The 13,076-nt window shown below is 57.5% G+C and overlaps 3 protein-coding genes across 3 annotated transcripts; 2 read left to right on the forward strand and 1 right to left on the reverse strand.

The window, feature by feature from the left end:
• Positions 1–722: 722 nt before the first annotated feature.
• TRIREDRAFT_78823 (uncharacterized protein) lies at positions 723–3,770 on the forward strand (the record flags this gene model as incomplete). The annotated part of the gene is made up of 1 exon (XM_006965985.1): positions 723–3,770. The coding sequence occupies one exon, from the start codon at positions 723–725 to the stop codon at positions 3,618–3,620; it is 2,898 nt and encodes a 965-aa protein (XP_006966047.1). The 3' UTR covers positions 3,621–3,770.
• Positions 3,771–5,913: 2,143 nt separating this feature from the next.
• Positions 5,914–8,713, forward strand: TRIREDRAFT_4308 (aminopeptidase N; the record flags this gene model as incomplete). Its single annotated transcript, XM_006965848.1, has 3 exons — positions 5,914–6,017; positions 6,084–8,024; positions 8,104–8,713. 3 exons carry the CDS (start codon positions 5,914–5,916, stop codon positions 8,711–8,713), a joined length of 2,655 nt encoding a protein of 884 aa, XP_006965910.1.
• A 511-nt stretch (positions 8,714–9,224) lies between these two features.
• Positions 9,225–10,937, reverse strand: TRIREDRAFT_78828 (uncharacterized protein; the record flags this gene model as incomplete). Its single annotated transcript, XM_006966110.1, has 1 exon — positions 9,225–10,937. One exon carries the CDS (start codon positions 10,935–10,937, stop codon positions 9,225–9,227), a length of 1,713 nt encoding a protein of 570 aa, XP_006966172.1.
• Positions 10,938–13,076: the final 2,139 nt, after the last annotated feature.

Here is a 13,076-nt window from a genome sequence, read left to right on the forward strand (position 1 = left end):
GCGCCCTCTCGGCTGTGACGCCTCGGATTTCTCTCTCGTTCTCCCCTCTCGCTCTTTCATCTTCGCTTCTCTTCTCTTCTCTTTGTTCGTCAGCAGAAGGCTGCCTTTCTTTCCTTCTTTTTTCTGTGCTCCAGCATTACCTCTCTCCCCCCCCCCTAGCCCGGCAAGACAGGCTGGCTAGTTTTTTTCCCGAGGGCTTCGATCGACGTGCGAAATCAAGGCCAAGGCGACACACCCTTGATTTGACACCCTACACACACTCACGCACACCTGCATACATACCTCACGCAAGGCAAAGGCAAGGCACCGCGCCGCCACATGCCACCAAGCCTCGTCTGGGCACATCGACTGCCTGCTTTCCCCGACGGAATCAGACGCCACAGCTGCGCATCGCTTCCACAGATTTCTCCCTAGACCGACTACATTCTAGGGTCCCCCCCCAAAAACAGCACCAACGAGCTAGAGGTGCCGATAAGTTCCCCAGCTTACGTTTCGTGCTGTCGACCGCAACCGGCCATCGACCTGCCATCAACCTACGACTGCAAACACCATCACAACCACGATTTTGCACACAACTCATCATGAACGAAACCGGCAAGGCAGACGCCATGCGTCGCCATTCCGCCGACTTCACGGGGCGCGTGGACAACTTGGACGACTCCGACTGCGCATTCTCAGACGACAACCTCGGCATCGACATGGACATGGACTTTGACCTCGCCATGCCGTCCGTCGAGGAAGACTTGCACGACGGCGACAGACGCATCTTCACGCCCCCGCCGCGCATCGCCGCCCGCTTCTACCGACCCTCGCAGGCTCGCCGCAGAGACTCGGCCGCCTCGTCCCGCCGCAACTCCTTCTCCTCCGCCCACTCCCGCTGCTCCTCCATCCAGCCCTCCAGCCGCCGCGATGGCGACCAGAGCAAATACGTCGCCCAGCACGTCCGACGCACAAACTTTCTAGAAGACCGCCGAGCCCGGCTGGCCGACAGGGCCGCGCACGCCGAAAAGGTGCGCCTGAGGGCTGCCCTGGCCAAGGCGGCGCCCCGGGGCCAGACGACGTCCGAGGAGCGCGCGCTGGCTGCGCAGCAGGCGCGGCAGCGCAACCTGGCCGAGATTGTGGCCAGCTGCGCCGAAGAGGTCAAGAAGGCCAAGCAGATCGCCGAGTCGACCAAGGAGCGGCGCGAGCAGGAGATTGCCAAGATGAAGGCGCAGATGGAGGAGCGCATGGCCGAGGCGCAGAGGCGGCGCGAGGAGCTTCGAAACAAGACGGCAGTCAAGCGTACCAGAGGACTGAGCGTCGTCGCCAAGAAGTCTGCGGAAACGCTGCCGCAAACGAAGATGAGCGACGAAGAGGCAGCCACCAAGATCCAGACGTGGTGGCGCGGGTGTATGAGGAAGAAGATTCTGCAGGACTTCCACGCTCTCGGCCTGAGTGTAGACGGCATCAGGGATACTTCATTTGATACTGTTGTCGAGCTGCTTGCTCAGGAAAAGGTGCTTCTCGTAACTGCCCGGCTTCTCCGGATCTGCGGTCTCCAAGAAGGCGAACCGGGCTCTGTCGAGGAGATGGCTGCGGTTCGCACGTTCCTTAGTGCCTTCCTCATCCTCGGTCATCCCGACCAGGTCCTCAACAACATGGACGAATCGGCGGAGGACAGGGAGGTGGAAGCGCAGCTGAGCCGCCATCGACTGCCCGCCACCGAACTGAACAACCCCCAGCTGCAAGATTTAGTGGACAAGGCAAAGGACGTGTTGATATCCTTTGAGAACATCCTGACCTGGCTGACGCCGGCCAACCGGTACACGATGCCGCCTTCATTGCAGACGACGCTTCAGCAGGCCTACTCGGTCTTCTATAACGCATTCATCGCCTGGAAATCCAGGGACTCGAATGCTCTCATCGAGGTCATGCTGATGCAGATGGTGGAACTGGACGCCATATACCACACCGTCAAGGAGTCATCAGACGACGCAGCGGCGGCGCTCTATCGCAAGAGCATTGAAGACAGCCAGACGATGCTGATTGTGCGGATCAAGAGGTTGGCGGGCGCGGAAAGGGGCAAGAAGCTCTTCATGCAAGCCATCAGAGAGGCGAGGAAAGCACGCAAGGCCAAGAAGCAGGCTGGCGACACCAAACCTCGCGTTGCCGACAGCGACAGCGTGTCGGGAGACGCTCAGACCACGGCCAGCGACTTCGTCTCGTCCGACTCTCAGCTCCTGACGCCGCCATCGACGCCGGCCAGCAAGAGCCAGGCCAGGGCGACGACCGTCAAGCCCGGCCTGCACGGGCTCATTCCGGACAACCGCGTCGTCGTGCACGAGCTTGCCATCAACAAGGAGTACCAGATCCCGGCCGAGGAATACGTGGAGCAGCAGGCTGCCTTTTCTCGACCTCTCTATGTCCAGATGAGGGCGGCCATGGGAGACGCCTCGGATGAAGCAAACTTCCGGATATTCATGCTCAGGGCGAGTCACATCAAGGACAAGCTGCAGCGACCGTTGAAGGAGGGCAACCCCATGTACAACCTGATTGGGGAGATATTGGACGTAGACATTGCGCAGAAGCAGTTTGAGATGGGCAGCTTTTCGTACGAAAAGTTCTTTTCCGCCATGGCGTCGCTGTTGCCCAAGCTGTGCGCGCCTTTCCGCGACGACCAGGTCAAGGACCTGGTTCAGAACAAGCTGGGCGACGGCAGCGTGATTGACCGCATCGAGGCCCTGGACCGGTTCGTCGACGTCATGCTCTGCGATTACATCAACTACCTGCTCAAGATTGCGGCGCCGCAGCTCATCGAATCAGCCGTCCCCTACGAGGCCAAACGATTCGCTGAGGAGCTGGGAGACGAACAGGACAACCTGCCAGTTGCCGAGGCGGCTTGGAGGTCGGCCAGGGACAAGGTCATGGCCGAGGTGCACAAGCGCGACGTTGAGGGCATCAACCACCCCAAGTCGCGGCCGACAGCATCCAAGATTTATGCCCAGATGCTGGTGGACGTCTTTACGCAGCCCACGCCGGTTGGCCCCGAGCAGATCCCCGAGATGCTGCGCCTCGACCAGGCCCGCATCAACCAGGTGTCGACGATGGTGCAGCGCATCATCACCGTGGGCGCCGTCTTGCTGCAGTGCAAGAACCTCCTCAAGCGCGATGTGCGGTCGGCATGGAAGACGGAGGCGGCCCGCGTCATGGCCGTGCTCGAGGCCAACCATGCCTCTGTAGAAACGGCCGTCGACGGCACCATGGCCGCTCTGGAGGCGGGCCGCTCCATGCCCGCTCCCACCAAGACTCACCTGCGGGCGCTGGTGACCAAGGTGTTGACGGCGAGTCGCGAGATGGCCCAGCGAAGGACGGAGCCGCGGGATCCGGTCCTGCGCCTTCTCCTCACCCGTCTACGGGGCAACATCTTGGCTCGCCTGCAGTCGGGCTCGGCCAGCGAAAAGGTCAAGGCCGCGAACACGGCGGGCGAGAAGCTGGCCAGCCTTGGGTTGTCCGAGTTTGTGGAGAAGGTGCGCGAGATGTCCGACCTGCTGGACAAGGTGGGCGCGGTCGACCGAGCGGCACATGCGCCCTGGTGGGATATGGTTGCGGCCAAGGCCCAGCAGGAAGATGGAGATGCTTAGGCCAAGTTTGGTGATGGCTGAACATGAGCCATATCACATTGATGCCGGTGGGCTCTTGGGACCTCGCGTCCTTTCTCCCTTTCTCAACCTTTTTGTTTCTTTTGTCATTTCACTTGTCCTTTTCTCTGGTGGATTTCAGACACGGGGACTTTTTAACAAGTTCATCCACAAACCGGCGTTTTATGGGACACTCTACATCTCTTCATTTCCTCTGTATCTCCTTATCCAACCCCAGTGGTTATTGTTATCGTGATACCGATTCGATTCGAACCGAGGGAGTCATTTCTGGGTATGAGCTGGGGGGGCTCAACAGCGTTCATGTTGTTTCTGATGGAGGAGGAGTCTTGTTCTTTTCTTTTATCTCTTCTCAGCGCAGCATACATACATATCTGTTTATGCGAGCTTTTTGATTTTTTGTTGTTGGAGGACAAACAATTCCGTTCTTGCCATGTCTGGGGGTTCATTCAATTGCCCAGGTGTATTATTTTATATACATATATCCCTTGGGGTGCCCGGCTGTTGTTGTTGTTGTTGTTGTTGTTGTCATGGGCGGGTTTGTGGAGGGACATATCAGCTGGTTTGGCCTCTCTCTTCTTTGTGTGGTTTGGGCGGTAGCTTCCTGTAGCTGGCCAACTAAGAATGACAATGTGCGCTTTCGAGAACTCGAGGGTTATTTTTTGCTTTTCTGTTCCTGTAGCCTCGTGCATGTACCTGGTTTGTGTGACCTCGGACTAACAAAAGTGCTGGTTGATGGATGGCAACGCTGTAACACTACGAGTACTGGGTAGGTACCTAGGTAGTAGGTATCTATACCGATGGAACTCTAGGACTATGGCTCAATTCAATTGGCAGGGCGAGATTAGGTACTTGCCTAGGGAGGTACTACTACTAGGTAGTAGAGGTATCACCACCTAGAGGTGTCATCAAATATCAAGTGGAGCGGAAACCAGAGCCGAGAACGCTGGACTTCTGGACCCTGCTTTTTCTTTCCCCTTCAGTTATTACATCCGATTGGAGGAGCGCGGGTTTGCGCTTTTGTGAGCATATTCCACCTTTTTAAAGTCTGAACCGAAATCTGGACGATTTGTCTTTTGTCATTCGTTGAAAAGGCGTCTTTGCGAATTCTATCGATTGAATGATCCCTTTGGCCTTTCTTGGCCATGTGTTGAGGAATTGGGATATTGGCCTTTTGTTTCATCTGACCTGAGTTGACAAAGGTCTTGCTTCTGTGTGTTATGAGTGGGGTGATGAAGGGTTCGGTGGCGAGGCGGCTGGTGAGCGCCGAGGTGATGATGATGATGAAGATGAAGATGAAGATGGGAGGAGCAGGAGGAGGAGGAGCAGGAAGAAGAGGAAGGTTGGGACTTGGATTGGGACTGCAGCCGTGGCGGTTCCATGGTACTAATAGCTGCTGGTCGGCGTCAGCCTTGTCTCGGCCTCTGTCATCGTCGACTCGATCACCGTCTCTCTCGTCTCGAATTCTCTCGGCTTCATCGTCATCTTCTCGGTCTTTTTCCTCGGTGTCCTTCTGGCCTCAACTATCTCGATCTCGGTCCCGGTCTCTGGGTCTGGCATCTGGCTCTCGGAGGTATGTCCACATCTCATCCCATTGCATGTCCAGACTTCATTGATTTCCCACCCTCCCAACGTTTTCCCCCCCATCCATCCATTCATCCATCCATCCATCCCATTGCCAAGCGCGCCGCCATTCATCCCATTCATGCCCATTCATCGACAAACGCCTCGTTGCGCCGTCTTCCGGAGCTGCAGGCTGGCTGCAAACAATGATTGCCCACCTCCCAGCTTCTTCGAAAAGACGCCCTCAACGGCCTTGTTTTTTCCGTTTGAGCAATTGGCCCGTTCGTCGTCTGTTGCTGTCTCGACCCTTTTGCCTGGCACTTTTGCTCAAACCCCACCATTGAGGCTTTGCTTGGGCTGCCCCGCAGCGGCCAACGGCTCAAAGCGGCAAACTCGACACGAAAAAAGTGCCCAGACGAAAAGCTTCAGCAAGTTTCCATTACTTGAACCAATTCATTCCTGCTGCTCGGCACAAGTAACAGCAACTTAATCCTACCACACATTCTTCTTCTTCCTTTTCTTCTCCCCCTCGTTCGATTGACTCTCGACTTTCCTGTTCCGGCAATTCCTTGCCTCATATCATCATCGCAGCTCCGTTCATAAAGCTAACCTGCCCCTCCTTCTCCTCTCTCTCTCTCCTCTCTCCAGCTTTCTTCTCCCTTTGATACCCTCTCGATCCTGCTCTGCACACGCCAGAGCAAACAATCCGCACAAAATGGCCGACCGCGACGTCCTCCCCGACAACATCAAGCCCTCGCACTACGTCCTGTCGCTGCGCGATCTCGACTTCAAGGCGTGGACCTACAAGGGCACTGTGACGTAAGTTGGAGCTCCAGCTTCTGCTCTACCATCTCGCTCGGCTCAGCATCATCTGACCCATCGCAGCATCCAGTCCGAAGTCGTCAAGCCCACCAAGGAACTCGTCGTCAACGCTCTCGAGCTCAAGCTGCTCAACGCAAAGGTCACCCTCGACCACACAAAGTCCGAGCAGTCATGGCAGTCGTCCAACGTCTCGTACGACGCAAAGGCCCAGCGCGCCACCGTCGCCTTTGACGCCGAGATCCCCGTCGCCAGCAAGGCCTCGGTCGTCATCGAGTTCGAGGGCATCATCAACAACGAGATGGCCGGCTTCTACCGCAGCAAGTACAAGCCCGCCGCCACCCCGGCCGCCTCGGTCCCCCGCGACGACGAGTGGCACTACATGCTCAGCACCCAGTTTGAGTCGTGCGACGCCCGCCGGGCCTTCCCCTGCTTCGACGAGCCCAACCTCAAGGCCACCTACGACTTTGAGATTGAGATCCCCGTCGACCAGGTCGCCCTGAGCAACATGCCCGTCAAGGAGACCAAGCCCACCAAGGAGGGCTGGCACCTCGTGTCCTTTGAGACCTCGCCCCTCATGAGCTCCTACCTCCTGGCCTGGGCTGTCGGCGACTTTGAGTACATTGAGCAGCTGACCGACCGCAAGTACAACGGCAAGCAGATCCCCGTCCGCGTCTACACCACCCGCGGCCTCAAGGAGCAGGGCCGCTGGGCTCTCGAGCACGCCCCCAAGATCATTGACTACTTCTCCGAGATCTTCGACATTGACTACCCCCTGCCCAAGTCGGACCTGCTCGCCGTCCACGAGTTCACGCACGGCGCCATGGAGAACTGGGGCCTCGTCACCTACCGCACCACCCAGGTGCTCTTTGACGAGAAGACGTCGGATGCCCGGTTCAAGAACGCCGTCGCCTACGTCGTTGCCCACGAGCTCGCTCACCAGTGGTTCGGCAACCTCGTGACCATGGACTGGTGGGATGAGCTGTGGCTTAACGAGGGCTTCGCTACCTGGGTTGGATGGCACGCCGTCGACCACCTGCACCCTGACTGGCAGGTCTGGGCCCAGTTCGTCAGCGAGGGCATGGAGAACGCTTTCCGCCTCGACGGCATCCGCGCCAGCCACCCCATCCACGTCCCCGTCCGCGACGCCCTCGACGTCAACCAGATCTTCGACCACATCAGCTACCTCAAGGGATGCTCTGCCATCCGCATGCTCGCCAACCACCTCGGCGTCGAGACCTTCCTCAAGGGCGTCTCCAACTACCTCAAGGCCCACGCCTACGGCAACGCCAAGACCAAGGCTCTCTGGGATGCCCTGGCCGAGGCTTCCGGCAAGGACATTAACCAGATCATGCACCCCTGGATCTCCAAGATTGGCCACCCGGTCCTGACCGTTTCCGAGGAGCCCGGCAAGCTGGCCATCAAGCAGTCCCGATTCCTGTCTACCGGCGACGTCAAGCCCGAGGACGACACCACCACCTGGTGGGTTCCCCTGGGCCTGGCTGGCAAGAAGGGCGAGCCTGGCGTTTCTGCCCTGTCCCTGACCAAGAAGGAGGACATCATTGACGACATCGACACCGACTTCTACAAGCTCAACAGCGGCGCGACCGGCTTCTACCGTGTCGCCTATCCCCCGGCCCGCCTGGCCAAGCTGAGCAGCCAGCTCGACAAGCTCAGCACCGAGGACAAGATTGCCATTATCGGCTCGACGGCGGATCTCGCCTTTGCCGGCAACAGCTCCGCCTCGGCCCTGCTGACCTTTTTGCAGGGCTTCCAGAAGGAGGAGCACCCTCTTGTCTGGAGCCAGATCCTGGGCTGCATCGGCGACCTCAAGTCCGTCTTTGGGGAGGACAAGGAAATTAAGAAGGGTCTCAACAACTTTGCCGTCAAGCTGATGGACGAAAAGGTGAAGCAGGTTGGCTGGGAGTTCCCCGAGGGCGAGAACTACCTTGGCGGCATTCTCCGCAAGGACCTCATTGCCGCCGCTGTCGCTGCGGATCATCCCGAGTAAGTTTTGCCCCCCCCCCCCCCCCCCCCCTTTTCTTTATCGTTATAGAAGAAGCCTTTGTATTAAACCGTCAAACAGAGTCAAGGCAGAGGCCATCAAGCGATTCAACGCTTGGGTCGAGAACCCGGAAGCCAACGCCATCCACCCGTCTCTCCGAGGCGCCGTCTGGCGCGCCGGCCTGGACGACAACGCGGCCAAGAACGTCGAGGTGCTCAAGAAGGAGTGGTTCACCACCAAGTCCATTGACGGCAAGCTCATTGCCCTGGCCGCCCTGTCGACCGTCGACGACGCCGACATTGTCAAGAACAACCTCATCCCCTTCAACTTCAACACGGCTCCCCCCCACAACGCCGTCCCGGCCGCCGACATGCACGTCCTCGGCGGCAACCTAGCCGCCCACCCCGTCGGCCGCACCCTGCAGTGGGAGTTTTTGAAGAGCAACTGGGAGCTCGCCGTGGCCAAGCTGGGCAACCCCATTGTCGTCGACCGCTTCATCGGCCTGAGCCTCAAGACGTTCACCGACGCCGCCGTGCTGGACGACATTGAGCAGTTCTTCAAGGACAAGGACACTCACAGCTTTGACCGGACGCTGGAGACGGCCAAGGACAGGATCAGGGGGCGGGCTGCGTACAAGAAGCGCGATTCCGAGGCGCTCAAGCAGTGGCTGTCGGAGAATGGATACTTTTGAACTTGTGTTGTTGAGAAATACTTCCTTGGGTGACGAGGAGTTTTCAAGTATGGGCAATCAAGACCATAGTGTATATATACAAGCAACTGTGAGGCACGGCCCACGGTTGGTTTGAAAATGAAATAAATGGCTTTTCAAATGACCTTGGTTGACTCCTTTTCTGATACCATCTCACTATTTTATGGGTCACTCCAGGCGTCACAATGTATAAATGAAGGAAACGCAGCATCATGTCTACGCATAGCACTCGCGATGTTTGTTTGTTGCCAACGAGCTTGTATCCAGATGAGATGACGCAGCAGTCAGGCTTTTCCAACTTACATATGTTCATATATCATTTTTACCCTACCATCCTTTCTCAATCCATCAAACATTTCATACAATGTACCGATATACATAAGATGCCTTTCATAATAACCCTCAGAGTCAAAGCAACTCAGACCAAAACTCCTAACCCAAAACGCCCATCTTTTTCCACAAACCGATCAAACCAAAAAGAAAAAAAATCCGCTCACACCCTCAAGACAGCAGAATTGTTCGCAATCCACTGAAAACTATCATCCCGAAAGTCGTCCTTGAGCAAACTATTCGCGTCCCCCGTCTCGAACCACATGAGCTGCCGACCTTGCGCCGTCCACTTGGGCCAATTGGCGAACCCCTTGACGCCGACGTTCGGATCGAGATTGTAGATGAAGTTGAATATATATGTCCTTGAGCTCCGCATGGCATTGTTGGGCAACAGGCCGTAAAACACCTGCAAAATGTCCGACGCGTGAAAGGTCCCCAGGAATGGCGTCCCGTAGTCGTACGACGAGAGATATGACCAGATGGGCACGCTGGGATTCTGGCGCGCGGCTTCGGTGAGGACCAGGCGGCGGGTCAGGGTAAAGGCCAGGTCGCCGAGGACGGCCGCCGTGCGCTTGAAGCCCGGGTAGAGCTCGTTGAGGATGCTCGTGCGAAAGGGGCTGCCGCTGGAGATGGCCGTGTCGTAGGTGTTGACGAGCTGCGTCAGCTGCGCGCGCGTCGCCTGGGAAAACATGTACTCCGAGAGCCAGGTCACGAGGCTCGGCGTGCTGTTGACGTCGCTTTGGAAGATGGAGAAGAGCGTGCCCTCGTCCTCCTGGTCGCCGGCAATCATGGGCACGGCGTGGTACCTGCCCTGCTGCAGGAGCGCTTCGGGGCTGTCCGGGAGGACGACGCCGTCCGGGCGCGGCAGGTAGGACAGCCCCAGGGAGCTGTAGGACAGGATGCCCGGCGCGGCGTTGACGGCGGCGAGGAACTTGCTGTAGGGCACCTGGCGGAGGCACGCCAGCGAGTCGGCGGAGGCGCTGCACCCGGCCTTTTTCACGACGTTGTCGTAGATGGCCTGCGCCTTGGGCGAGTCGACGCGCTCGGCGGGCACGGCCGTGCCAGAGTTCATGATGGCGCCGCGGAACAGGGGCTTGCCGTTGTACGTGGCGTTGCCGCCGTACAGCACCATCTGGTCGTAGACGGACATGGCGCCCGCGGACTCGCCCCAGATGGTCACCTTGTCCGGGTCGCCGCCAAAGGCCGCGATGTTGTCCGCCACCCACTGCAGGCCCATGCGCTGGTCCAGCAGCCCGAGGTTCGCGCTGCCGTTGCGCAGGATCTCGGCGCCGCCCAGGAAGCCGAAGCCGGCGACGCGGTAGTTGACGGCCACGTAGATGAAGGGCTGGCCCTGGGCGACGGCCGAGGATAGGAGGCTGGTGCCGTCGTACGTGAGGGTGGCGCCGAGCTCGAAGCCTCCGCCGTATATCCAAAAGGCGACAGGCAACTTGTCCCCCGCCTTGGTCCCCTTGGGCCGCTGGACAGAGATGTTCAGGCAGTCTTCCTGACCGGTGATGGTCTGCAGGAACGGCAGCTGCAGGAAGCTGCCCAGGAGGTTGAAGAGAATGTTGGACGAGTCTGTGGAGAGGAACATCTGAGGGCAGGCGGGAGCAAGCAAGGGGGTCGTGAAAGTGCCCAGGTTCTTGGACAGCTTTCGAGGAGGCGCCAGCCTCAGGTTGCCCACAGGGGGGTCGGCGAAGGGGATTCCGTTGAAGGTGTCGATGCCCGCTAGGGAGGTGCCGACCACGGTGCCAGAGGCCAGCTGGACGCTGACTGGGGATCGAGCCTCGATGTTCTCAATCTTTTCTGGCGTTGGGGCTGCCACGGCCAAGGACGAGAAGCCCAAGAGGGCCGGGAGAGTCTTGAACAGCTTCATGTTGAAGACTCAACTATGCTGGAGAGATGGAGAAGAAGAAGGCTCGAGTGATCAACTAACCAGACAACTCAAGGAGCCCGGAACCTTTTATAGCCCAGCTGCATAGCAGTGAGAGGCGCTCATCTGCACAACTCTGCATGGGTTCGCGCGAGCCAGGCAGTTGCCAGCAGCCAGCCATCTGGCATCCTCGAGAAAGACAAAAAAAAGAGCCCTTCACGCAACCCTTAGCATCGGCCCTCCCTTCTACTCTTCGGATAGTCTGCGCACGAGCGCATAGACCTTCTCCACCCCTCTCCGGCAGCCTTCAGATGCGGACGACTTGGCGAATTGGGGCCTTGTGTTTCCCCAGCTGAACCCAGGAAGCACCAGCTCATGTGCTGAAAAGAGACAGAGCCATTGCGTATTCGAAAGAGAAGCGGTCCGCCGAGACACGGGAGGGAGGGGAGAAGAAATCAAACTATTGCCAAGCCAAGCCGGGAGAAGAAGGGAGGGCTACACTGCATACTATCTGCCCTTTTGAACGGACGGGCCTTCTTTTCCAACGGTTGCCGCCTCTTTTGTGCGGTCTCGTGCCCGTTTCTCAGGTGGAGCTCCATGCTGGGCAATAAGCGATATGCATTGAACCCTTCGGCCTTGTTGCTGCTTCCGTGAGCTCTCTGCTCTTCACCCCGCTCTTTGGACATGTTGCGAGCTGCCTAGAAGAGCGAACGATGGCCTCTAGAATCGTGTCTGTCCCATTTTCCCCGTGGGGTAGTAGAAGAAGAGAATGCGGGGTGGACGGTTGTGGTTGTAACGTTGACAGGGGGGGTGGTTGGGTTGGGCAGGTCACCGGGGCCGTTGGTTCCCGAGCTGAGCTGTCAAAATGTCGTGAGTTCTCCCCAAAGCACATGTCAGAATGAAGGATGAAGATGTATGAAAGGCAGTCGAATACGCCCAAGGAAGCAGCTTCAGTAGGGTTGCGAGCCGAGGTCAATCCTTTTTTTATCCGTGTGTGTGGCTCGACTAGCTAGTGGGCTGCGGGAGGTCAGTCCAGGCACGAGATGCAAGATGCGGGGAGGCACCGGCTTCAGGATAGTATTGCTTACTATTGGCTCTTGAGTGCTGCCTGGCAGAGCGAAGGTTGGGGGTTTCCTTTGACGTGATGATCATGGTGGCTTGTCGTTGAATAGGGCAGCTTGGGGATGTGCAGCTGCGTTGCGGCAAGCCACGGGCGCCTATGGCTGTGGTGCAGAGCTGCAGCCGCTTGGTCTCTGGTTCTTCCATTGTCTTTGTCTCAACTGTGACTGACATTGGCGTTGTACCTACCTATTCATCGATGATGGTGTTGATGCAAAGTCGAGCTGCATAAATGCAGACAGCAAAAGACGACAAGTCTGGATCTGGTTAACTCACCCTCAGGTCACATGCTCGCAAGATGTAGGTACCTACCTAGGTACTTGCACAGTCCATCCAGAACATACAAACAACCTAAGCTACATCACCTCGACTTTGACAATGAATAGCCTCTCCACGATGTATAAAGACAGGTCAAGACACATTACATTACAAACTCAGACTGCAGCCATGCCGTGCAACGACGCAAATCTGAGAACGAATGCATGCAGCAATCATCTGATGCCAAGTCCCGGCCTCACAAGGACCGCCGTCGCACACACTTGGCGCACCCTGCATGCAATGTGTCACGATCATTTATCCAGGTGGAGATGAATAGAAACACGGGTGGTACTAGACTATCGTGTCGATAATATCTTGACTGTATACCATCTCCGGAACAAGCTGGGTCACTGAACGCTCTGCCAGCAATGTTGCTTCCAGCGTGTCGTTGAATTACCTCGCCCGGACACTCATCCACCGGCTGGGATATACCAAGCCTGCTCTTCATCCACCAGCGAGCATCTGGAGAATCATACAAGAGATGGTCAAGAATAATGAAGTCGCTTTCATTTCGCTGTCGTTATGGAGTATACGGATACGAACTTCGATTGGGGCGGGTAGACGAGCCCCTCTGACTGTCATGAATGAATCCCAAGCCACAACTGAGGCCTTGGAGCATTGCCAAGCCGCCCTGACGAACAAAACCAGAGAATACCAAAAAAGATCCCTGACGAGATACCACCCGACCGACTCAAAAGACCTGGC

Source organism: Trichoderma reesei (genome assembly GCF_000167675.1).
Source record: "Trichoderma reesei QM6a unplaced genomic scaffold TRIREscaffold_11, whole genome shotgun sequence".
Lineage (NCBI taxonomy): Eukaryota > Fungi > Ascomycota > Sordariomycetes > Hypocreales > Hypocreaceae > Trichoderma > Trichoderma reesei.